Here is a 26,943-nt window from a genome sequence, read left to right as displayed (position 1 = left end):
TTGATAGCCTACCGTCATAAAATTATTGTTGGCTCATGAATTAAAATGAGCTATTTTTTGAACATTTTGTCACAAATTAATTTCGTTGTGTTCGATTCACCTAATATAGGCTATTTAAAAAGTTTACTTGATTAATGTTGCACCTAGCCTACATGAATCGTTTTTGTTGACAACTAACTGGGCAGTGTGCTTGTAGACTAGTTCCCAGCATGCTTTGCAAGGGATTGCAATGGGAAAGTAAATTTACTAAAAAATTAAAAAATTATTTGTATTTGTATTTGCATTGCAGACATTTGGAAGAATTTCTGCAATGTGTTTGAATTTTGTGGTTACCTTGTGTTGAAGAGTGGGTGACGAAGGACGGATTAGCTAATCAGACTGATTAAAATTATGAACATGAATAATATGACTCAACTAGGCCTAAATATGGTTTGTTCCAATGAACTTGATTCATTCTTATTTTATCGACCAAAACTAATTCCGTGGCAAAGTGTTCTTAAATTGATTAATTCACTGAAGAAAAAAAAAATCCCTTATTTTTTTTAAGTGCAGGCCCAAAGAGCATCAACCATCCTGAAGGTGTGAGTCAGATTGGGGCCGTCAATATAAAATACCCTACTAACACACTTGCTGTCATATAGGGGAGTTCCCCTTGTGTTTTTTCTGCTACTTTGTTTCCGTGTTCGTGAAGTGCTCAACATTTCCTTGAAGAACCCACCTGTTTACCCGTTCAGTCATGATCACTGGATGAGATAGCAGACATTCGTGCCCTAAAGGACTTCATTCATGAGCCAAAACTGGACCTTACACACATATCCAGACTTCTAGGAACATCTGAATCGTCTCTAGCCGGATCGGGGCACTAGTCTGTGGCAAGACTCTTGAGGAACTTCTGGTTAAAGCGTGGCTGTTGCTGGTTAGTTACTCTGAAAAAATCAGGTTCATTGTGTGAACTTCTCTGGAGTGTCTCATAAGAGCAACAGGTAATTCTTTTGGACCTTAGATTGGGTTTTAATGCAGATATTACCAATTAAAGAATTGAAATTTGTGCACAAGTTTGATTTATGAAATGTGTAATATGTGTGATGTTTATGAAAGTTATTGCTGAAAGTTAGAGGCTGGGAAATATATAACATCTTGCACTACATGTTTCAAACTTTAATATAATACTCTAATGCACATTAAATAGTTTAAATAGTAGTTGTAATAGTAATAGAAACACAAAGAGGTTTTAAATCATATCCACAATAATGTCAACATCAAATGCTTTTATCTAAGGCAACTTGCACTCCATTCAAGGTCAGTTCAGTCCATGCAATCCCTTGGAATCGAACCTGTTGCTTTTGCTAGGACCATTCTCTCCATTAAACTTTTAATTTATAAGTATATAGTAAATATGTAATTCATTACAGCAAATACATTGGGAACTAATTTCAAATATAGTTTTTTTACATGCTGAAACAAAAGAAACTTCTAATTCAGATTATGTCAGTTCCGTTATTTAACATGGTCACAAATCAATTTGAGATACTCAGAACCTTACTATCTTTACTGTCACCTCAAGAGTATGATAAGAAGATGATGATCATGGATGGTAGTGGTTTCAACCGCTGTAGCATTTATAATTGGTTAAACAGGTGATGTTATCTCCGTTGATTTCTCCTAAAATTAGTTGAATGTATCAGTTTTAGTTACCATTGCTTTGATATGATTCATTGCAATATAGTTTTTATTTATTTGATATATTACAATGTATTTTCATTCATAGATTTATTTAAGTCTAAATCAAAATTAAATTCTATCCTTTTTACTTTTCTTCCCAGCAACACAATGAGTCAATGGAAACAAATCCAGCAACTGGATATTAAGTTCCTCGAACAGGTGGACTTTTTTTATGATGACAACTTTCCAATGGAGCTGAGGCAGGTGCTGGCCAGCTGGATCGAAAGCCAAGATTGGTATGTGGATGTTTGTACATATTGATCAGAATTAGTGTTTTCAATCGCATTTTAAATTTCCATCCCAAAGCCATCACAGAACATTCAATCTAAAATATTCTGATGCTCATAATACAAATTATGTTTGTAACACAATTCCAGTGCATAAAGGTATTATGACTCCTCCTAAAGCATTTGAATTTTCATCGCCACAGGGAAACAGCTTCAAACCATGAATCTATGGCTACTGTACTCTTCAATAACTTCCTCATTCAGCTGGAGAGACAGTGTTCTCAGGAGCAAAACTTTCTTCACAGGCACAACCTAAAACGAATATTTCATCAGATACAGGTAACAGATGCACATTGCCCTCATGTTATTTCCACCCGTCCCCGATGCAACCCTGGGCATCATCATTTCCTTTAATGAAAGCATTTTTCTTGCCCTTTAAATTATAGTTGTTCATAAAAAGCGTAGTTTCGTTTAGTGATGCCTCCATGCCTATTTTTTCTCACCTACTCTGAGAAGTGAAAGAAAAGGAAAGTGCACATATGTACTTGTGAAGCGTTGATATGAATGTTTATTTAAATGCACAAATGGATGCTCATATTTTCTCTGTGATCATTTAGCAGGAAATAATCCATAATGCTAAATATTGAGATTTACAGTAATAGTCAACAAGTTAATTATATAACAATAATATATCTCAAGTAAATGTTAATTATAAATTATAATTTAAGTGCTGTATTCGGTTGTCAACGGATGCTTGTGCACTCAGATGTGGTTTCTGATAACTTTTCATGGACTTCAGTGGAAATAGTCCTATCCACAATTTAGCACTGAGGTCACCTACCTCGCATAGAGTTTACCACATTTAGTAAGTTAGAATATTTTCCAGCAGTCTATACGCAATTGCTGACGTACACTAAAATAAGATAGTATTTTGATGTGTTGTTGCAAAGTCTTGTAGGAAGACAACAAGAAAATTAGAGTAAAATCACTGACAAAAGCAAACTCTCAATGTATTTTCAGGCTGCTGAAGACATTCCATTCAGCTGTGCAGAATTTTCATGAGTGGGTGCTATGGGGATTTCTTAGTAGATAAATTCAAAGAAACTTCCACCGAAGAATCAAAGGTCGGGGGTTTCGCTTTGTTAAAAAAAATTACATAGCTATCTGTAACTGGTGTTGCTACCCCAAAACATAAAATGACAGAGCACAGCGTGGGGAGACAGCATATTTTTTTTCTTATTTACATAGTCTGTTTTTAGGTTTTTTTTTTTTTTGAAAACCTTTACAAATATCATCAATATTGCATGAAAAAAAGAACGTCTAGACGAAACACCCACAATATGTTTTGTCTAAAAACAGAAAAGTTCAAAAGAACTTGACAGATTATTATTATTTTGTGTACTATGTAACAAATGTCACTCAAACCCCTGAATGAATCTGAAACTCTTCAAAGTCTGTATTTCAAGGAAAAAAATCACTCAAAAATTAAAGTGCACTCTTCTAAAGCCATTTGTGTGATGACGAGACTAAAATAAGTTGATTTTCATTAGTAATTTTTCCCTCTGCCACATGCTTTCAAATCAAACATGGGACATTTAGACGTGTTGCATCAGGTTCAACATTAATTATGACATTAAACATCATTGCTTTTCTATCTCATGACTAAATGTCAATGACATCAAATCTGCTAAAAATCAAACCCATTTGGAAACAAAACAGACCTCTATAACTTCATGCATTAGATTTTTGCCATGATCTGTTTCATTTACATCAATGGTTATTCATTTTAACTTTCACTTTCCAAGATTACTTAACTCTTTGTTATGCCACATTCCCCATGATACATGATTCCTGTAAATGGTGTTGAGCGTTTACCGTCAGCCAATTATTTTTAGAACTTTAAATTCCACCTTAATGAAGCAGGTACTTCAATATGGATATTAAAAACACTGACAAAAGCAAATTACAATAAATGGGTAAAAACTAGGTACTAACCCTGAACCTACCCCTAAACCATGTAGTTACCTTACATTACCCAATACTTTCTTAGGTAAGCACACTGTCAGTACACGTAAGTGCACGTACTGTAAAATAAAGTGCAACTTCAAATTATGCTGTACATTTTAAAAGCTATATTGATCGTTAACCTTTACATAACAGCAATAAACTTCAGCGATCCTGCTCCTTTTTTCCCACTCAGAGTCCCACATTCTCCTGCTTTCCTCACATATTGCAGAAAACATTCCAGCTAATCAGACATCCACTGGATTATCCTTTTTCACATTAAAATGTATTTTTACCAGCGTACGATGTAGTGTGAATTAGGGCTGTCAAACGATTAATCGCGATTAATCGCATCCAAAATAAAAGTTTGTTTTTACATAATACATGTGTGTGTGTACGGTGTATAATTATTTTCTATATATAAATACACACACATGTATGTATATATTTAAGAAATATTTGCATGTACTGTGTATATATATTTATATTATATATAATTTATATTATATATTAATATTTTATATATAAATAACACATTTTCTTAAATATATATATGCATGTGTGTGTATTTATATAGAGAAAATAATTATACTCCGTACACAGACACAAATTATGTAAACACAAACTTTTATTTTGGATGCGATTAATCGCGATTAATCGTTTGACAGCCCTAGTGTGAATAGAATTCCCGGTCTCACGTCAGTAAACACTGTTGCATCACTCATTCAGGTTAAATACAAGGCGAATACTATTCACATGGCTGCCGTCATCTGTAACTGCCTGAGGGAAGAAAGACGCATCTTATCCACAGCCAGCATGCAGGAACAGGTAATGCCAACACAGATTTGACAAACAACATGCCAAAACCACATATACACATGTACATGATTTGTGACCTTTGATAATGCAGAACCTTAATAGTCTATTTCTTATTCAATGTCACGTTGTCATGTTTCTTTGTTTTTAAACCTAAACTTTTCTATATTCTCCAGGTTAAAATTGTTGAATCCCAAATTTTCCATGTGGACCTCGCTGTAGATTTTGATCTTCTGTTTTTCATGTTTCCATTTCATTAATGGCAGGGACCACTGGAGAAGTCAATGCAAAACTCAGCCGCTTTGGAGAAGCAGAAAGTTCTTGACAACAAAGTGGCAGTGATTAGAAGCAGCGTTCAGGTAATTCACGTTTAGTATTGCTTTAGCGTTATCATCACAGACATGGTTTAGGTTTATGAAAAAAGTGCATGCATGACATGTGGAATTATTCATTCCAGATGCTGGACCAGGCTGTGAAGTATCTTGAAGACATGCAGGATGATTTTGACTTTCGCTACAAAACGCTCCAACTTCGAGGTGAGCCATCGCATGACCATGATAACTTCAGAATGTGTTCCAAAAATGTCTCCATCCTGCCGTTTTATGATATAATATAGCAAATAATATAATATAGGCAGATGTTTTTTGAAATACAAATATGAAATACATCCTCTAAAATTCTGTAGATCCAGTTGAGAGGAACTCTTTGTCCATGAAGCAAGAAGTCACTACACTTCAAGAAATACTGAATCGCCTGGATTTCAAAAGAAAGGCAAGTGTTTCTCTAGGCTGTTATTACTCTTTTCTGTGTTTCTCTTCACAACCATTTCCTCTTCTTCTCGTTCGTCAAAGGTATTGTTTATTTAGATTGTTTCGCACTTTCAGAACTACCGTGGGTACTTCCTGCCTCAGACGGGTGGTTTGAGAGATTTTCACACGTCTTTGCTCAAATGTGTGCATTGTTGTTGGCTGGTCATTGTTAAACTTTTTTTTTTGCACTTTGTTGTACCTTTGCAGGAGATTTTGTCAAAGATCGCAGATGTTATAAAGGAAATCGATGCCCTGATTTCCTCCCAGCTTAACCCTGAACTTAAGGAATGGAAACGGAGGCAGCAGATCGCCTGCATCGGAGGACCGGTTCTGATAGGACTGGACCAGCTCCAGAACTGGTATTACGCTATATAAATATAGAGAAATATAATCAAAAGAAATAATAGAATTTAGTGTTCTGATGTTTAATATAGATTTTTAAAATGTCGTCATACTAAAAAGTCTGTCAAAAATGCTCAATGTAAAGACAAGCTCAGTGTAAAGACAAGGAGGAAGTAAAACTGCAAGAGATTTGGAGTTTGAAGGCATGTACACTACCGTTCAAAAGTTTAGTGTAAGGTTTTTTTTATTTTTTTATTTTTTTTATTTATACTTATATGAAGCATTATGCATTAAATTGACCAAAAGTGACACTAAAGATGTTTATAATGTAATAAAAATTTCTATCTTGAAAAAATGTCATGGTTTACAAAAAATGTTAAGCAGCTGCTGTTTTCAACATTAATAATATTAAGAAATATTTCTTTATGCACCAAATCAGCATATTAGAATGATTTCTGAAGGTAGGATCATGTGACACCGAAGACTGGAATAATGATGCTGAAATTTCAGCTTTGCATCACAGGAATAAATTACTTTTTTAAATGAACTTTTTAACTGTTTTAAAAACATTTTTAAACATTTAAAAACAAATTTTAAATTGTAATAATATTTCACAATATTACTGTTTTTACTGTATTAGCCTTGGTCAGCATTAGAGACTGCTTTCATAAACATAAAAAAAATCTTACAGTCTCCAAACTTTTTAAACGGAAGTGCACGTCTTTCTAGGTGGTTTCTTAGCTTTTCTGAACGCTTGCTAGGCAGTTTCTGGAGTATCGTGGCTGGTTTCTAGGGTGTTGTTATGGTGTTACAGTTTTATGGTTGCAAGGAGATTAGAAACTTTTAATCAAACCTAATGTTTATGTGATTTCACTTTTACAGGTTTACCCTGACAGCCCAGAGTCTGTTCCAGATTAAAAGGCAGCTGGACAAACTGGGCGAGCTGATTCTGAAAGTCACTTACGAGAGCGACCCAATCCCTCTCCAGAGACCTCAGATGGAGGAGCAAGTCAAATACCTCATCTACCACCTCATTAAAAGGTACAATTTAGGGAACACCTTACATTTATTTACAACTAAGGCACAGCAATTCACTTTGGGATTATAGTGGCATAAAAACATTAAACTCAATGAATGAGAACAATAGAAAGGATGTGCTGGATGATCAGGACCTGGATAATCTTTCCTGGTCATGTTTGCAGCTCCTTTGTGGTGGAGAAGCAGCCCTGCATGCCTACACACCCTCAGAAACCTCTAATCATCAAAACACAGGTGCAGTTTACCACCAAGGTCAGGTATGAACCACAGCCTCCTCCAAACTCTTCATGTAAACAAGTCTAACTTCGCAACGAGTCACTGCCTTTAGTCAAACACAAATATTGCCCATTTAAGTTCACTTTTTTTCTTTTTAGATTGCTGGTTAAGCTACCTGAGGTGGATTATCAACTCAAAGTCAAGACAACATTCGATAAGTATGTTTGCTGAATTATGTCTACATTTTATCTTGAAAACCTGGGTCATTCATATTATGCAATACTTTTTCAACCCAACTTATTAAAAAGAAATGTACTGGTGCTGTAATATGAGGAAATATTTCTGTAAAAGGGTAAAGTCTTGAGTCTTGAAGAAATATAATCTGGTCAAGATCAGACACTTAAACAATATTTATAACTTGTTTACTTGCACAATGTCAAGAATTTTAACAGGCTGGAACATAAGATGGAAATCTAAAGTTAGCCATTGCTCAGTGAGGGATGCCATTCAGCTTACAGGAGGGCGTCAATCAAGTTTTATATATATATATATGTATTCATATTTATATTTTTTGTTTTTTTACTCTTATGTAGCATATTGATATTATCATACAGATTTCTGTTATTTTTATTAGACGGCATGGAATGTTTTAGAGTGAAATAAACCATCTAATGTCAGAAAACACCACATTATTCTTCATAATATTTACTGAGGTTTGTTCTGTTGCTTTCCTACCACATATGATGTCACTTCCTGGAGAATGATGTCAATGAACTCAAGTGCCTTTAGTTGAAGAATAATACATCGTATATATGTTCTAGAGCCCGACCGATAAAGGATTTTGAAGGCCGATACCGATACAAAATTCATTATATAAATATATCACTTAGTTAGCCTCAACATAGATTCATTAACAACTGGGACAAAACTCAAAACAATATATAATCTATAAAAAAACCTGTGTAGCAATATTCAAGAATTCCCAAGACAAATTGCTTTGTTTATTTTATTTTGATTAGATAAAAAAAAAAAACTGGAATGTTTCTTAGACACAGCACATGAAAAAAATAATAACATCCACTCAAACCAAAGTACCAGTAGTGAAATTATTGAAGATAAATTAATCCCTAATATGAATTCCATCTTTAAAATTGTGAAATATATATTACGACACACAGTATATGATAGGGACATGAAAAAGTACTGCACACTAGGTATAACCCACATATTATAATCGCTATAATCATTAATCATCAATAGCATGACCTATACTCTTTCTTACATTTACATTCAAGTCTGTTTCAAAATCATTTTTGCAAGCAATGTTTGTATGACAGGTGTGTTTAGCCCAACGTGACCATGTTTTTCTACTCTTTTCTATTTGTGTGTGCAGAGACCTTCCACCAGGCAAAGTGTGAGTGCACTCAACCTCAAAGAGAAGAAGCAACTTCCTGTTGTTTATTTAGGCCGAATCTCAATATGAGTTTTTCAGCTATGTGTGGGGGGAGGGAGACAGCAATGCTTTACAAGCTAAATTCTGTGGCAATTCTACATAGTGGGTTACTGTAATTAACAGTACTGAGGAAATTGTGACTAAACAGAAAATATCATAATTAACATTACTGATATTTCCTTATAGGAACAGACAGTTCTTCATCCTCACCAACAACACCAAAGTGATGGATGTTGAGGAGTCGACTGGCTGCCTTTCTGTGGAGTTCAGGCATCTGGTACTTTACTCTGAATTCTAGCACATGATATCAAGAGCAATACGGTTTATTAAATGATTAGTTCACCCACGGTGGGAAAGTAAATGAGTCATTATTTACTCACCCTCATGTTTTCCAAACCCATATGCTGATGTTGCTTTCCGTGAAACATAAAAGGAGAAATTTCGAAGCTTTTATTTCCATACAAGGACAGTTTGTAGTGACCATGGCTCCAAAAAGTGAATAACTCTTATTTAAAAAAAATATTTTTTATTTTTTCTCAGTTGAGCTTGAAATTGTGTTGCCACTATAAACTATTTTCCAAATGAGCTGTGTGAAAATGAACATGAGGGTGTAAAAAAAAAATATTGAATTTTTTTTTGGTGAACTGTGCCTTTAAGAGGGAAGATGTTTCATGGTGTCTTTGTGTTCTGCAGCAGCTGAAAGAGAGAAAGTGTCCTACCGGAGGAAAAGGAAATGAGGTGAGAAAGACTGCAGTGTCTCTTACAGTGGCCCCTTTTTTTAATCTTAAAAGTCCTACGTTAATGTCTTATGTCTTGTTATGAGATATTTTTGTCACGTTGTTAGTCGATGTGGGATGCATCATCCTGCCAAGTGCCAACAGAGGGCAGCCTCACACTGACTGTATATTCTTGATCTTGGCATTGAAGTGTAACAATACTGTGTTTCTTTATTACAGGGTCCCCTGTCAGTAACAGAGGAGTTACACTCACTCAACTTTGAGGCCATGCTGATGTTACAGGGCCTGGATATTGATCTTGAGGTGTGCTTTAGTGTGTGTGTGTGTGTGTGTGTGTGTGTGTGTGTGTGTGTGTGTGTGTGTGTGTGTATATAAATATATTTATATATATTTATATTTAAATCAGATTCCAGATTTTCAATAGTTGTATCTCGGCCAAATATTGTCCAATCAGCTTTCATGTGATGTATAAATCTCAATTTAAAAAAAATTACCCATGTGACTGGTTTTGTGGTCCAGGGTCACATACATCCAGGAAACACACACACACACATATATATATATATACATTTTACATAATATATAAAATCATGCCATATATATATATATTCATGCCTTAGAAATTTTACACTTAGAAAAAAACACTTAAAAACTAAAGCAAAGTTGAATTTCCAGTCTTCAGTGTCACTTGATCCCTCAGAAATATATTTTTATGGAAACTGTTATACATTTTTTTCAGGATTCTTTGATGAATAGAAAGTTCAAAATGACATTTGAAACAGAAATATTTTACTACTTTAGCCATACTTAGATATATTTTTTTAAGTCAAGTCAGTTTTAATGGTATATTGTATTTCTCAATACAGGAAAATATGTAGGAGTAGTTGTATTTAAAGTTTCATTGAAAATTATAACTCATATTTTTGTCTGTAATGTTTTATTCATATAGATTTATAAATTACATGTTTTATAAATGATTACATGACAATTTACAATTCTGACAAGAATAGCTGTAATCATTTGCATGGGAAATAAGTGTGCTAATACAATGCTTTTATGGTCTTTTTTGTTATTAACCATAATACCGCTTACTTGGTTGCTATTTTTTCCTGTGCAGACGTGCTCCCTGCCACTGGTGGTCATCTCCAATGTCAGTCAGCTTCCAGGGGGCTGGGCCTCCGTCATGTGGTACAACCTGCTAACTGACGACCCTAAGGTGGGCTTCTCAAAGTTCTGATGCAGATGCAAATGAATGGATATCTAGACTTAAAGTATCTTGTCCAGAGCTTGCAGCACTTGGTAGAAACATGGTTACGGTCTGCATGTGGTCTATATGACTAAAAGAACTAGAGGTCATAGTTTTAATCAGTGACCAGACTTGACTTACAGTACTATTTGAACTTCTCTGACATGTTTAGAACCTTGGGTTCTTCGGTAACCCTTTGCGGGCAAGTTGGAGCCAACTCTCTGAGGTGCTCAGTTGGCAGTTCTCAAGTTTTGCAGGCCGAGGACTCAACAAGGAGCAGCTTAACATGCTGGGAGATAAACTTCTGGGTATGTTTTTATAAAAACATTGGATTATTATGATATTATAATATAATAGGGCATTTTATGTCATTGTCAGCTGTTTTACACTGTGTGTTTCGTTTTCCCTCATGCATTTTTGCCTCCATCTAAACAGTGTTTTGTAATTGTTTCTGAAGGTCAACACGCTTCTTTTAATGACTGCCAGGTTTCTTGGTCCAAGTTCTGGAAGGTAATATTGCATAAATATTATATTCTCTTGTTATGTTCAAATTGTACTTGAGCATCATGAAAAGCACAACAATATTAATCCAATGTTTTTTGTTTTTTCTGTTGCTCTCAGGAAAACATCCCTGGCAAATCATTTAGTTTTTGGCTGTGGCTAGACTCTATCCTGGACCTTATTAAGAAACATTTACTTCCTGTTTGGATTGATGGGTCAGTGGCCTAATCTTCTTGCATGATAAATGGAACACATAATAGCTCTGTTATTCTAATAACCATGCAATACATTAATACAACTATTGGGTAAACTACTTTAAATTAGGTTGAACTGTTTGAACTAAATATATTAATCTTTTGATTTATCTGCCATTCTGGATTAATTTGTTGCTCTTTGCAAAACTTCTTTCTGCTTCTCAATGAATTCTGCTGTTTTTGGTTGTCAGTTACATAATGGGATTTGTAAGTAAAGAGATGGAACGCGCCTTATTGAAGGAGAAGAAGCCAGGGACATTCCTGCTACGCTTTAGCGAAAGTCACCTTGGAGGAATCACCTTCACCTGGGTTGAGCAGGATGAAAATGGTTTGTTTTTCTGCTATATATTATGTTTGACCATATTCACAGGTAGGAGACATGATGTCACAGGTGTCCAATTGTAAAACAAAGATAGTAACACAAAACAAGTTCCACGCAGTGAACAGTTAAACTGTTCTGTTTTCAAGCCCACCCAGTTCAGGAACTCGTGCCAAGCTAAGCCGTTGTTATCCAAGTGATATCCTCACTTGGATTTGCTGAGGGAAATTCCAGCCTTGGAGTTGTTCCAAAATTTAGAACATGCCTTTTATCTTATAGCTACAATTTGTCTTTGTTGTATTGTCTTAATTGTAATATATTTTTAAATAATCTTAAGCACATGTATTCTGCCCACAGGAGACCCAAAGTTCATCTCTGTAGAGCCGTACACGAAAAACCGTCTCAACGCCTTGCCCATTGCTGATATAATACGGGACTATAAGGTCATTGCAGATGGTGTTGTCCCAGAGAATCCTCTGAAGTTCCTTTACCCCGACATCCCGAAGGACGAGGCTTTTGGAAAACATTACAATAGCCAGCAAAACAAAGGTTAGATGTCTATAAACTTTATCTGGTTTTCCATATTTTGTGTACAGCCCTGTTACTATTTCTCAATCACAAAAAAATGAACACATTCTGAACAGTTGTGACACGCCTAAGAAATGGCAGGAAGGCTCAGGAAATCTCTTTATCTGATCTCTCACATTATCTACTGTAAGGCTGGTTTGCCTACAGAGGTTCAGGCTGCAGGATAGCAGAAAACATTATAAGCAAGTACAAGAAAACTGTACATTTCTTGTCTAGGCCACTGGAGTGTTTCATTTTATTTATGTTTAATACACTTTTTTTCTATTGAATGTTAATGTTTACTTCATGTGTTTTGTTAGAAAATTATAAAGTCACACAAATCAAAGTTTTATACTGTACTTGTGTTTCAAAGTTGAAAATCATTCATTATAATTAGCTCATTTAAAATTTATTTTAATATTTAATTAAGGTTGAGCACCTCTTTTCACTGACCATTTGTTTCTGGCCCTATTTTTTTACTATATTTGTGGAAAGTGCGCAGTTGTAGAAAGATTAGAAATAGCATATGCTAAAATGCTGGTTTTTTTATAGTTGTTTTTTCCTTTTCCAGTTTGTCCTTACATTCAGACACAGTTAGTTCCAATTTCCCGTCGGAAGTGAGTATCTTCATTTCTTTCAGATTAATATTTAATTTTAAAATTTGTTGTCTCTCAGTGTTGCATGATTGTATGAACTGATACTAATGATTTTCTTTTACTTTCTTTGATGTCCTCATTTCTCAGTGGTCCAGTCCAACATGCATGTTCCTCTCCTGAACCTCCGATGTCTCCTGGAATGTTTGAAATTATCACCCAGCACCTCAGTCCCTTTGAGTTTGAAAGCGCTGTAAATATCATCTTTTACATTTTTGAAAACTATATATTTATATATATATATATATATATATATATATATATATATATATATATATATATATATATATATATATATATATATATATTAGTGCTGTCAATCGATTTAAAAAAATGAACTAATTAATTGCTTATTTTTCTGTAATTAATCATGATTGATCGCACCTAACATTAAAGCTTTGAATGCATTTTTAAATTGTAATAATTTCACAGTTAAAGGTGCAATAGGTGATTCTCTACAGAAAGATTTTTTGTTATACTGGTTGAAAGTCTCCTCATATCCTGATAGCAATCACTATGTTAAATGGTCTAAATGTGTTTTTATAAATATATATTGGCTGTGGAAGGCATAGGACCATAAAATGTAAATCCAAAATCCAATCATTATATTCGGTCCGAATGAAATAATACAATGTCCTACCTGCCTGCCAGGGTTTGTTTTTACATACCTTCATGCACCCTGTTCACGCAGACATCATACGTCATCAGCGCGTTTCATGCTATAAAGATTTAGACAGATGTTGGTCATGGAGCACCGCTAACAAACAGCAGCCACCATTTACAGTAGGGCTGGGCGATATATCGCCTGCAATAATTAATGCGATATGGCTCAGCTTGTCAGTTAACTACGGCTCTGTGTAGTAAATGCCGCTCCATCTGAAAGCAGGTGATGGCGATTTACTACTAATCAAGGAACCGGCTTTACTGACGAGAGGCGCATATCAATGTCATGCGATATATCGCCCAGCCCTAATTTACAGTTCCTCCAAAACAACGAGCGTATGCTGCGTTCACGCCATAACTTCTGTAATTAAGAGATGGCAACCCGTGATGCTCCAACCGGCGCTGTTCATGTCCTCGCACATTTGAATTATGCGTTTCCATATCAACAGCATCAACACCGCCATGAATCTGCAGCAGTCAGGTGGTACTGGTCAGAGCTCTCCAAGTTGTTACGCTCATTATTATTGTTATTTTATGTGCTTTGAGACATGAGGTAGTTTAACGCCGTCTCTTGTGACCCTTTGCTGAGAGCAGATGTGTGTGTGTGCCTTCATGTGTTGTGGAGGAGGCATGGTTTGGACGGCGATTTGCAGGGAGGGTGGGATCGTATGCTTTCAATGCTAGCAGGCTAACATTAGCATTTCCCAAATCACCTACTGCACCTTTAATCTCCAAATTAATGTAGAAACAACATAAAAGCAGTTATTTTAAATATTTGATCTAACAGGTAGGAAATATACAGAAATTAAATAAAGTTACTTCACGGTTCCTCACTGCATACATTATAAATTTATTATAGATTAATCCTTATTAAAGCTACAGAAGTTTTTCAGTCAAGAGTAGTAAGTGATTTTCTGTGATTTTTCTTTTTTCTTTGTCTTTGATTTACAACCCCATTTCCAGAAAAGTTGGAACATTTTGTAAAATGCACTAAAATTCACAATCTGTGATTCGTTAATTATCTTGAACCTTTTTTTAACTGACAAAAGTGTAAAGAAAAGTTTTCCAATGTTTTCACTGACTAACATAATTGCATTTTGTAAATATAAAAAAATTTATATTGATGGCTGCGACACGCTACAAAAAAGTTGGGACAGAGGCAAAATAAAAGTGAAAAGATTATAAAGGTTAGATTATCCAACTCTTTTGAAACAGTCCACAATGAGTATGTGAATTGGTAATAGGTGATGGTATCATGTTTGGGTGAAAAAGGAGCTTCTCAGTCTTTTTCACTTAACAAAGTCTGACGCTGCATTAAGGAATGCGACTTGAATCTCTGTTACGCAAAGAGAAAGCTATACATCAGTTCTATGCGGAGATGCCGGCGAGTTCTCTGGGCCCGAGCTCATCTCAGATGCTCTAAAACACAGTGGAAATGTGTGCTGTGGTCAGATGACTCCATGTTTCAGCTTGTTTTTGGGAAAAACAGACATCGAGTTCTCAGTCCCAAAGACGACAGGGACCATCCAGATTTTCATCAGCGACAAGTGCAAAAGCAAACATTTGTCATGGTATGGAGTGCATCAGTGCAAACGGCATGGGTGACTTGCATTTGTGTGAAGGTACCACTGACGTGGAGGCATATATTTGCATTACACAGAGACATAAACTGCCATCAAGATGACACCTTTCCTGGGAAACAAGACAATGCCAGGCCTCATTCTTTCTGCACATGCTAAAACGTACTCGGTTACTAACGTAACCTCGGTTCTCTCTAGAAGAGGGAACGAGTACTGCGTTTTGCTAAAAACGCTATGGGGAAAAGTCTCTTTTCACGAAAACACTGAAGCAAAAAATTATCCTTAATTTTCATATATGTAAAACGCGTTGCGGCAGCAGCAGACAGCTGAAGCAAGACGGCTTGTCTGCTCATTGGCTGCTCTGCGGCAACTGCATAAGCCTATCGAGCGCAGGCTGATGCAACATCAGGCCAATGAGGGCGCTTCGCGCCCTCCTCGCCACTTCCCGCCGAAACGGGCGTGGCTTATCCCTATAAAAGGAGCTCGAAAAGGCTGATTCACTCAATTTTGATCGCTGAAGCGAACCAGAGCAAACCAAACGCACGGCAGGGAACGCAGTACTCGTTCCCTCTTCTAGAGAGAACCGAGGTTACGTTAGTAACCGAGTACGTTCTCTTACGAGAGTTCTCTCGTACTGCGTTTTGCTAAAAACGCTATGGGAACCCCTTGCAAAACGCCGTGCGTGCCGGGACAAAAACACCAATCACCGGAAGCTAGTTCAGGCATACAGTGCATAATCACCGGATAGACTCACACAGAGTCAGGGAATAAGGGAGGAAGCCTAAATTCCCTAAACTGTAGCGTCCGTGGGTTACATTACCTCATGGGGAAAGTCTAAAGACGAAAGGGGTTTCCTCCGTCCTTATATAGACATGTCCTCAGACACGAATACGACATCACATAGCCAGGGTAGGGAGCCTGCACTAATGCGGGAAAACGTGGGTCTTACGTAGTTCTGCCCAGTAAAATCGGCAGCGCATAGCGCCTGTAAGCAGATTACACCGACAAAAGCTTAGCCTGCAGGGCGGGAACCTCTAGGTTATAAAACCTAATAAATGTAGACGGAGAGGCCCAGCCCGCCGCCATACATATATCTTGTAAGGGAATCCCGCTAGACCAAGCCCACGAGGAAGCAACGCCTCTCGTGGAGTGCGCTCTAACTCCCAACGGGCATTGAATGCCTTTGGCAGTATAAGCCAGCGCTATGGCGTCAACTATCCATCTGGATAGACTCTGTTTCGAAACAGCCGTTCCTTTGGAACGACCGCTGAACGAGACAAAGAGCTGCTCTGTCTGTCTGAAGGCAGCAGAGCGGGACATATAAGTTCTTAAAGCCCTAACTGGGCAAAGAAAACTCGAGTCCCCCTCCTCACTCGACGCCGGCCGGGCAGCCAGGGAAATAACCTGAGCCCGAAAAGGCGTGTTGAGGGATTTCGGCACATAGCCGTGCTTAGGTTTGAGTATGACCTTAGAGTCGTTAGGACCAAACTCCAAGCACGTCGGGCTCACAGAGAGCGCGTGCAGGTCGCCTATGCGCTTCACTGATGCGAGAGCCATCAAAAACACTGTTTTAAAAGATAAGTGTTTGAGGCTGATAGACTGAATAGGCTCAAAAGGGGCACTTTTCATGGCCGCCAGGACCGTAGAAAGGTCCCACATAGGGACTGAAGGAGGTCTGGGCGGATTCAGTCTCCTAGCTCCCCTGAGGAAGCGGATGACTAAATCATTCCTTCCCAGTGACTGACCCAGCGTTGAACCGGAGAACGCTGAAATAGCCGCCACATACACTTTGAGCGTGGAAGGGGATCTGCCCTTATCCAACAGCTCTTGTAGGAAGGAGAGAACCTCCGTTACCTCACATTCGAGGGGTGAAAGACTCCGAGCTGAACACCAGCCGGAGAAAACCGACCACTTCGAAGCATAAAGCCGCCGAGTCGACGGCGCTCTAGCCTGAGTGATGGTATTCACGACTCCCTCTGCGAGACCAACGGGTATCCGTTGAGCGCCCACACATGAAGGGACCACAGTTCCGGGTGTGGGTGCCAAATCGAGCCCCCGGCCTGCGAGAGGAGATCTCTCCTCAACGGCAGTGGCCATGGAGCGATATCTGCCAACTGCATCAGAACTGGGAACCATGTCTGGTTCTCCCAGAACGGAGCTACAAGCAGCACTGGGCATTTTGTCTTCCTGACCCGTTCCAACACCTGTGGCAGGAGGGAGACAGGGGGAAAAGTGTATAACGGGCAGCGCGGCCACCTTCGGGACAGCGCGCTGTCGGTCTTTGAAAAGAACGCGGGGCAGTGCGCGTTTTCGTGGGACGCGAATAGGTCCACCTCCGCTCTGCCGAATCTTTCCCACAACAGCCGTACTGCTTGTGGGTGTAGAGACCATTCGCCCGGGGGAACATTGTTCCTGGACAGTCTGTCTGGGCCCACATTCTGAAGCCCAGGTACATGCACTGCTCTCAGCGAGCGTAAGTTGTGCTGAGCCCATAATAGGAGGCGTTTCGCCAGCCTGTACAGGGATATGGATTTCAGACCGCCCTGGCGATTTATGTAGGACACCACAGCCATGTTGTCCGAACGGACTATGACGTGCTCGTGCTTGATGTGGGGACAAAAACGCGTCATCGCGTTGTGCACTGCCAGCATTTCTAGGCAGTTTATGTGTTGGAGCTTTTCTCGTTCCGACCACAGGCCGAAGAACGGTCTGCCTTCGAGTAGCGCTCCCCATCCCGAGGTGGATGCGTCTGTCGACACCATCCTCACTCTCGAGGAAGTCCCCAGGCTTACACCTGATCGGTACCAGTCGTCCGCCATCCAAGGCGCCAGGGCTGAAACACAGCTCTGATCGACCTTGAGGCGTAATCGACCGGTCACCCGCGCTTTCAACCAGAACTGCAGCGGGCGCATGCGGAGCAAGCCCAGCCGGAGAACTGACGATGCTGAGGCCATGAGACCCAGCATCCTTTGAAATTTCCTGAGCGGGGTGAAAGCGCCGCGGCGGAAAGATCTCGCCGCGCGCTGAATGAGCAACACGCGCTGTGGTGACAGCTGCGCTGTCATAGACTGTGAGTCCAGAACGACGCCCAGAAACAAAATCGTTCGACTGGGGTTCAATGAACTCTTTGTCCAGTTGACCGTGATACCAAGATTCTCGAGGTGATCGAGTAAAATGGTTCTGTGCTCCACGAGCTGTGATCGTGATTGAGCTAGGATCAGCCAGTCGTCCAAATAGTTCAGCACTCGCATGCCTCTGAGTCTGAGAGGAGCGAGCGCTGCGTCCATGCATTTCGTAAATGTACGAGGTGCCAGGGACAAGCCGAATGGCAGGACTGTATACTGGTATGTCTGACCCTCGAAGGCGAATCTCAAGTATCGCCTGTGACGTGACGCTATCTGTATTTGAAAATACGCGTCCTTCAGATCTATCGACATGAACCAGTCTTCTCGGCGAACATGCGCGAGAATTTTGCTGGTTGTGAGCATTTTGAAACTGCGTTTCACTAATACTCTGTTCAGCCGTCTTAGATCCAGTATGGGTCTGATACCGCCGTCCTTTTTGGGGACTAGAAAGTATCTGCTGTATAGCCCCCCTTCGCTTAGAGCTGGGGGAACGCGCTCTATCGCCCCTTTGCTTATCAGTTTTGATATTTCGGCTCGAAGTAGGTGTGCTACTTCCAACGAAACCGTAGTTTCGACGCGCGCTATGAAGCGGGGGGGGGGGCGTCGACAAAACTGTAGTGAGAAGCCTCTCTTTATAATGCCTAGCACCCAGTCCGAAACCCCTGGAAGCGCTGCCCATGCTTCTGCATGGCTGGCTAGGGGCTGGATACGGAGCGCGCTCTGTTCGCCGTGCGACAGAGGCGCTTCGGGGGATAAAAACATAGGCGTTATGCCTGTGGCATTTGAGGCGGGGCGCGCGCTTAATACAGCGGGCGGAACGCTCGTCCTCGACCTTACTACAGTGCTTAGCTGAGTGAGGGAGGACTGAGAAAGTCTCATAGGACTCATGTGAGCGAGTAGATGTGGGCTGGGAGCGGGCACATTTACTGCTTTGGGCGCGCTGTCTGCCTGAGCAGAGCGCGCGCTCACAGGTCTCGTTTTTACAGAGAGCCTGTGGTCTGTTGGACATAGTGTTCGTGGGCACTGGGAAGTGGGCACTTTCACTATGTTGGAAGCGCAATCGACCTGAGTCGATTTTATGTGCGCGAGCCCTAAGTGTAGGGCTGTGCTTGTGTGTAGTGATGGGCACTGAGGAGTGGGCATCGACACTACATTTATAGCACCGTCGGCCGTGGCCGGGCAGAATGCCTGCGCTCAACCCCGCTGCGGTGTTTAACCGAGCAAGGGAGGGCTGGGCGAGTCCCGTAGGACATATAATGGCCGTTAGTAAGTGTGGGCGCGGGAGAGCGGGCACAATTACTGCAATGAGTGCACTGTCCAGTGTGAATGCACACAGGTTTCGTCTTTACAGAAACCACAAGGCATGCAGAACATAGTGTTTGTGGGCACTAGGCAGTGGGCACGTTCACTATGTTGTGTGCGTGATCGACCCGAGTCGAATATATGAGCGCGGGCCCTGTGTGAAGGGCTGTGCTAATGTGTAGGGATGGGCACAAGCAGTGGGCATCTTCTGTACACATATAGCATCATCGGCCGTGGCCGAGACTTCGCTCGTGGGCTGCAAAAACAAACACGTCTGCAGTTGCCTCTCGGGGAACAAACAGAGTGATTTGCATTCGGCAGCATAAATATTTTCTGCCGGCAGACCCGGGATTCGAACTCGGATCCCCCGCGCGAGAGCCTAACAATCTACCACTGGACCACAGTGAAGATACATAGACAAAGTCAGCGCGAGTATTATCCACACTAGCGTTTGCTTGCAGGCATGTACCACGTGCTCGTGGGCTGCGAAAACAAACACGTCTGCAGTTGCCTCTCGGGGAACAAACAGAGTGATTTGCATTCGGCGGCATAATATTTTCTGCCGGCACACCCGGGATTCGAACTCGGATCCCCCGCGCGAGAGTCTAACAATCTACCACTGGACCACTGGCGTTTGCTTGCAGGCATGCGAGTAAGCACGACATGCAATACTAACATTTTCAGACGCCTGAAATATGCCAGAATGTGAGAAGAGTGGATATCGCCCGGTTTCAGCGGGGCTGAAACACTCCATTCTCCTTTCGCCAGTGACGCACGGGAACCGTAGAAACGGCGTTCGGTTGCAGGCAAGCGGGTACTACGCGCTCGCTGGCTGCAAAATGCATCTCCGAAGTCGCCTTCAGGGGACTGACAGAGCGAAGCATTGGCGGCATAAAAATATATGCCGCTAGACCGGGATTAGAACTCCGGTCTCCCATGTGGAAAACCTAGAATTCCGCCACTGAGCCACAGGGGGATATAGGCTTTGAATGTGAGAAGAGTGGATATTGCCCAGTTTCAGCGGGGCTGAAAACACTCCATTCTCCTTTCGCCAGTGACGCACGGGAACCGTAGAAACGGTGTTCGGTTGCAGGCAAGCGGGTACTACGCGCTTGCTGGCTGCAAAATGCATCTCTGCAGTCGCCTTCAGGGGACTGACAGAGTGAAGCATTGGCGGCAAAGGCGGCGTCAACATGTATTCTTCGGCGTTTGCTGGCAGGCAAGCGTGCTATAACAGACTCACTTGCTGCAATAATATTTCCAGTCGCCGAACAGGGAACTGAGAAATATGAGAGAAAAGAGGCGAGACCGACCAACGGTGGGGCTGATAACACTCTTTTCTCCTTCGCCGGTGAATGACGCGTGCGGAGGCAGGGTAGCTTTTCTTGTAACGTAAAGAAAAACTAATCCCGCCGTCCGCTTCCAGGAAGGGCAGCCTCGGAAAGGATGCCTGGCGAGTCCTCAGAGTCACCGTAGGCAATTGGCTCGCGAGCGCTGCATGAGAAGGCGTCTTGAAAAAGACGCAGCTCTTTTAGGGGTGAGTGTTGCAGCGAACACACACACACACACACAGAAAACAGAGCAATATAGCAATAAAGGATATAGGCGTCGGAAAGCGCAGCAGGTACGGCTGTAGAAGGCGGCGTTGGCCAGCGGCTTCGAGGGCACGTCCCGCTGAGATGCTTGCTTCGACGACGCTTGCTTCCGTGATCCAGCGATGCGTGCGCTCCGCTGAAGAGAACAAAATTGAGTGAATCAGCCTTTTCGAGCTCCTTTTATAGGGATAAGCCACGCCCGTTTCGGCGGGAAGTGGCGAGGAGGGCGCGAAGCGCCCTCATTGGCCTGATGTTGCATCAGCCTGCGCTCGATAGGTTTATGCAGTTGCCGCAGAGCAGCCAATGAGCAGACAAGCCGTCTTGCTTCAGCTGTCTGCTGCTGCCGCAACGCGTTTTACATATATGAAAATTAAGGATAATTTTTTGCTTCAGTGTTTTCGTGAAAAGAGACTTTTCCCCGTAGCGTTTTTAGCAAAACGCAGTACGAGAGAACTCTCGTAAGAGAACTGAGTGGTTTCTAGTCACTCTATAGTGGATGTGCCAGTCCAGATCTGTCTCTTATTGAAACTGTTGAGCAGCTGTCTTGTATCAGACAAGATTGGGCAATAATTCCTCTTGCAAAACTTCAGCAATTAGTATCCTCAATTCCCAAATGATTAAAAAGTGTAATTAAAAGGAGAGGTAATGTGACACAGTGGTAAACGTGCCTCTGTAATAATAATAATAATAATACGTTTATTTTATATAGCGCCTTTCTGAGGACTCAAGGTCGCTTTACAATAATTACAAATACACATAACATAGAAACATGACATAGAGACGATACATATAAGCTTTGAAGGATAACATAGTAGAGGTATGGTACATATAGAATCAGAACATTCAGGGGTCAGGGAAACAAGTGACAAAAAGATGTGTTTTAATGTGGGTTTTGAAGTCATGTAGTGATGAGAGATTGCGGATTTGTTGTGGAATTGAATTCCAAAGAGTTGGCGCAGCGGTGCAAAAAGCCCTTCCACCAAATGATGATAGTTTGTGCCGTGGGATTGTCATCAGACCGGTATCAGATGATCTAAGTGTGCGGACGCCGGACAGGTGTGTATGGATGAGGTCAGAGATATAGTTTGGGGCAAGACCATGGAGTGCTTTGAATGTAATAAGGAGTATCTTGTACTGAATGCGATAGCGGATGGGTAACCAATGTAGACTGCGTAAGATGGGAGTAATGTGGGAAGATTTCTTAGTGTAAGTGAGGACTCTGGCGGCAGAGTTCTGGATATATTGAATTTTATTTAATGATGAATTTGGTAGGCCATAGAAAAGAGAATTGCAGTAGTCAAGCCGTGAACTGATGAAAGCATGAACTAGCGTCTCAGCATCACTGATGGTAAGAAATGGACGTAAGCGTGCAATATTGCGAAGGTGGAAGAAGGCAGATTTAGTGAGAGAGGAGATGTGAGGAAGAAAGGAAAGAGAGGAATGTTTTTGACAGTGGTGGAAGGTTGAACCGGAACTCCAGCAATATTGAGATTGTCAACACAGACCCGGGATGTAGTTTGAGGTGAACCAATAAGAAGTAAATCTGTTTTGTCAGTGTTGAGTTTGAGAAAATTACTGGTCATCCAAGCATTTATTTCATCAATACAAGCTGATATGGAAAGCGTTGGGAAAGGAGCATTGCGTTGGGAGTGGATGTATAGTTGGGTATCGTCTGCGTAACAGTGGAATTTGAAGCCATGATGACGGATGATATCACCTAGTGGAAGCATGTAGATGATGAAGAGAAGAGGCCCAAGAACAGAACCCTGAGGAACACCGTGCGGGACAGAGGCGGAAGTGGACTTTGACTGGCGGATGGAGATGTAATGCTGGCGATCAGACAGGTAGGAGGTGAACCAGGATAGGGCAGTTCCAGAAATACCAAGAGCAGAGAGCCGGAGTAGGAGTGACGGCAGCAGTTTTAAGTTCCAGAGGAACAACACCAGTGCTTAGAAGTTGAGTGATGAGAAGTGAAATCGATGGTGAAATAACGGATGCACATTTTTTGAGTAGAGTAGTAGGAGCAGGATCAAGATGACAGGAAGATGAGTTTGCTTTGTTAATTAGCTCAGAGATATAAGCAGGGGTTGGAGGGGCAAATGCAGTGAGAGTACCAACTTTTGTGGAGTGTGTTGCAGCTATCAAAGTCAAAACTTGTTTATATTTACAAAATTAAATTAAGTTGGTCAGTGAAAACATTGGACATATTTTACTTAAGTTAAATAAAGGTTCAAGAGCATTAACAAATCACAGATTCTTGATTTTATTGCATTTTACAAAATGTCCCAAGTCCAACTATTCTGGAAATGGGGTTGTACGTTAATGACAGACATCACAGCTGCGGGTTTATTTGGCTGCTGTCACTTAAAGATCTGAAGCACAAGACGCGGATCTGACACATATCCCATGGCCTCACAACTCTTTACAGTCATTTAAGACTTTATTTAATTCATTTAACACTGTGCATACGAGGATTGTCGACAAAGCGGGCATTTTGGCATACGTTTGCGTGTTTTTGTCTGTTCAAGCGCGAAAGAGAATGTGCGCCATCTGAAGTGGCTTTCTGTGCGTACAAGTGATGTGTGTGTCACACAGACAGGAGATTCAAGGACAGCACGCCAGTACAGATTTAACTTCTTATTTTTCCCTCTAATCGCGCTTGAATCCCTAACTGTACCCCCCCCCCCCCCCCCTTTTTGAGAATAGACATGAAAATGCACTATCCAAACTTAAATGGTTGTAATTCAAGAATGCTTTGGAATATAGACCTATGTTTTATCTTGTTGTAAAGAAGACACTCATCAGATCATTAGCTGAAAAACTTCCAAAAATAAAAGTGTAAAAATATTATGGACGTTTAAATTTACTGTATATCAAATGTACTGTACTAAACACTTTTAATTTTATATACAAAATAATTTTTACTATAAAATCAAAGCCATACATCTAACCAAGTTGTGTTCCAAATTTAAAGTTGATATAACAAAAGTTTTAGGTGCTGTACCAAAAATAGCCACCGGGCGTCCCACTAGAAGAATGGTGATGGGGTTAATAGCACTTGAATGAATGAAAGCGCGATCATTTACTGTGTTAATTGCTTTAAATATTTTAAATCTTTTTTTATTTATTTTGACAGCCCTAAAATATATAGACTGCATACAGTGGGGTAAAAATATTTTTAAATTTACATCTATTTTAAATACTTTTTTCATTACAAATTATATTATTTGCATAGCAATTGTAGTGAAATATTAAGAAATTTCACAATGTTGTATTTTATTTTATTTATTTAATTTTAAATTGTATTGTTTACATGGTCAATGTCACACTTTTGCTTATTTGGTTAGTGACTTAACCATGCATAATCTTAAATGTGTATTATTCATTTTCAAACCCGTAAAATTTAGTCTATATCCTTATTTAAATTCAATATGGTTTTTCAGTCTGTTGCTCAGAACCATATCTTGTGGGTAATTTGGGGCTGTCACTAATAAGCAAAACATAACTGTTTAAGCATCTATATATTTAAGAAAAGCAAACTAACATAATCAGAAAATGACATGACACGTTTTTCTTCTTTACATTGCAGATGAATTCACCGTAGAAAGAGGAACAACCAGATTTCTCTCAGATCCTAGATTTTGGATGGCTTCGAAGCTTTCCATCTCTGTATTCTGGTTTCTTTTGCCATTCTTAAAGTCCCCCTGTGGTGAAAATCAAGTTTTTAATGTTGTTTATATGTATATGTGGTGTTTTTAATATGCTTTAAGACAAACCATGTACAAATGCACAAGTCAACACCATTGCTGAGTATTTTCTCCTTAAAACTGCAGTGAACCAAAGACAGTCTCAAAAACGCGGTTTGAAATCGCTGGTGTTTCTGACGTCACAAACTGCCTTGTAACCAATCAGGTCAACGTGTGATCATCAACGAGTGAATCTCTGAGCTGGTGTGAGTGAGTGGAGGCGGGGGCCAATTTGCATATTCATGTAATACTAAATTAGGCTAGGCTGTAGAGTTACATTCAAGATATTTTAAGGCATGGAGAATTTTATAGACTTTTAAATATGTAACTTTGATCAAAGATGAGTTTTAAGGGATAAAATTATTGACTACAGGGGAACTTTTTTTCTGGCTCTATGCCACTAAAAAACATAATTTCTCTCCCTTTGATTTGCTGAGTGTATATTCCAAAATACTGTCAATATGAAAATGTATCAGATATTCATTGTATTATTCAAGTTCTAGTTATGTTGTCTCATGTATCTGTAAAATTCAGATTTAACTAAACATAACTGCCTAACATTATACCCATTATACAGTTTATGTATATATTATGACAAGCTTGTTGTTGCTATAGTATTTTTTTTGTTTGTTTTTTAATAAAAAAAAATTAATGGTATCACTATTGTATTAGTATTATTATTAGTAGTAGTAGTAGTAGTAATAGCAGTTTACCTAATACCAACAATGTGCAGTCTTAAAATGCAATGTGTAATCTTTGACTAGGACACTGACTAGGAATTGACTAGGCACGTTGACTAGGAATTGTGATGGTTGACATTTTGATGATGGAATAGTTGTTGAGTGAGCCAGCAGTCAGCATGTTCCAACATGGGAAAGACATATTACCACATTCTTCCTAGGAGCATGTGAAGTGTTTTCATTTTTCACAGTAATCCAGTCATTTTAAGATGTAAATAGCAATATAACAATGTTCTCCTTTAGCGTGTGGAAGTGAATCAGAAAACTTCCATTAAAGTCTATTTCAAAATGCACACTAAGCTGGAAACATGATTCATGGCATTTAAAAAAAATTTCAGACACCTGGCTTTATACACTTGACTTTTGAGTTTGTGCAAATACGACGTTAAGTCTTTTGCATTTGTGCAACTGAATATGCCAACAATTTGCCGTCTACTTCATTCCCTTAGTATTGGTATGCTGATGTGGCAAATAGTGCTGATATCTATCATAAGGGAAATGCTATAATAAAGCGAGTGACAGGACTATATGAATCACAAGTTGATCATAATAAAGAGTTTCATTTCTGTAGCAATCCACACACCACTGCAGTACATTTTCATATACCGATCATGTCTTAATATATTGCATAAAATATTAAAACTATTAAACTCACAATTACAAGATAGAAATCATATTAGTTTTTATTTCTCGATATCAAAATTAAGTGAACATATACGGGCTATTTTTGATCAGTTTCACTACTTTGGACTGAGCCAATGTTTTAATTTTTGCCATGTCCAATGTTTTTAAAAATAAAGTAGCCTATTATTAAAAAAAAGATGTCAGGTGTATTCAAAGGACATTGTTTTAACTGGTAATCAATGTGTACGTATTTCCCATATCCTCTATTTCATTTTTCATTCTGTTTAACTAACAAAAAACAGCAACCTGTTAAGAAAACCCTTATTATTCTAGAGATTTGTTACAACCTGGCCCAGTTCCTTAATGAAATCATCCTCCAGGAGGTGACATTATTATAGTGGAAAAACATACATACATCATCAATATGTATTTGGCAAAGGATTTGTGATATTAGTTGGTTTGTGTCACTGTAAAACTTGCATTCCTGTTTGATAAAATTACAGAGATTGTTATGTGGTCCTCTTCATCATAGCATATTTTCATTCAAACTCTTTACAGAACTACTAAAATGACAGCACAAACATGAATTTAATCAAACTTTAGCAACGTACTGTATAGACACAGGTAACAACAGAATGACTCGTTGTATCACATAAGATCATTT

The 26,943-nt window shown here is 39.7% G+C and overlaps 1 protein-coding gene across 2 annotated transcripts; it reads left to right on the top strand.

Annotated features, from left to right (window-relative positions):
* The first annotated feature begins 646 nt into the window (after window positions 1-646).
* On the top strand, window positions 647-26,192 carry stat4 (signal transducer and activator of transcription 4). Of its 2 annotated transcripts, none has more exons than XM_079880956.1 (24): window positions 647-983; window positions 1,824-1,958; window positions 2,153-2,288; window positions 4,683-4,781; window positions 5,036-5,128; window positions 5,227-5,305; window positions 5,455-5,540; window positions 5,786-5,937; window positions 6,803-6,961; window positions 7,123-7,215; window positions 7,333-7,392; window positions 8,568-8,588; window positions 8,814-8,904; window positions 9,324-9,365; window positions 9,584-9,667; window positions 10,482-10,580; window positions 10,783-10,918; window positions 11,068-11,120; window positions 11,232-11,326; window positions 11,557-11,693; window positions 12,042-12,233; window positions 12,823-12,868; window positions 12,995-13,097; window positions 24,759-26,192. In XM_079880956.1, the coding sequence occupies exons 2-24, from the start codon at window positions 1,831-1,833 to the stop codon at window positions 24,771-24,773; spliced, it is 2,199 nt and encodes a 732-aa protein (XP_079737082.1). In that variant the 5' UTR covers window positions 647-983; window positions 1,824-1,830; the 3' UTR covers window positions 24,774-26,192. The 2 variants fall into 2 exon arrangements, with proteins under 2 accessions (XP_079737082.1, XP_079737081.1); XM_079880955.1 differs by having other exon boundaries at window positions 9,321-9,365.
* The last annotated feature ends 751 nt before the right edge of the window (window positions 26,193-26,943 follow it).

This window comes from Squalius cephalus, assembly GCF_949319135.1.
Source record: "Squalius cephalus genome assembly, chromosome: 9".
Classification (NCBI taxonomy): domain Eukaryota; kingdom Metazoa; phylum Chordata; class Actinopteri; order Cypriniformes; family Leuciscidae; genus Squalius; species Squalius cephalus.
The sequence above is the reverse complement of the archived record's forward strand: the minus strand, read 5'-3'. Positions and strand labels throughout refer to the sequence as shown.

Excerpts from the sequence above, each read along its gene's own strand:
- stat4 (XM_079880955.1), top strand. The coding sequence starts at position 1,831 with ATGAGTCAATGGAAACAAATCCAGCAACTGGATATTAAGTTCCTCGAA. Across the intron at positions 4,782-5,035 it reads CAGCCAGCATGCAGGAACAG|GGACCACTGGAGAAGTCAAT; the intron begins GTAATGCCAACA and ends CATTAATGGCAG. Across the intron at positions 12,234-12,822 it reads CAATAGCCAGCAAAACAAAG|TTTGTCCTTACATTCAGACA; the intron begins GTTAGATGTCTA and ends TTCCTTTTCCAG.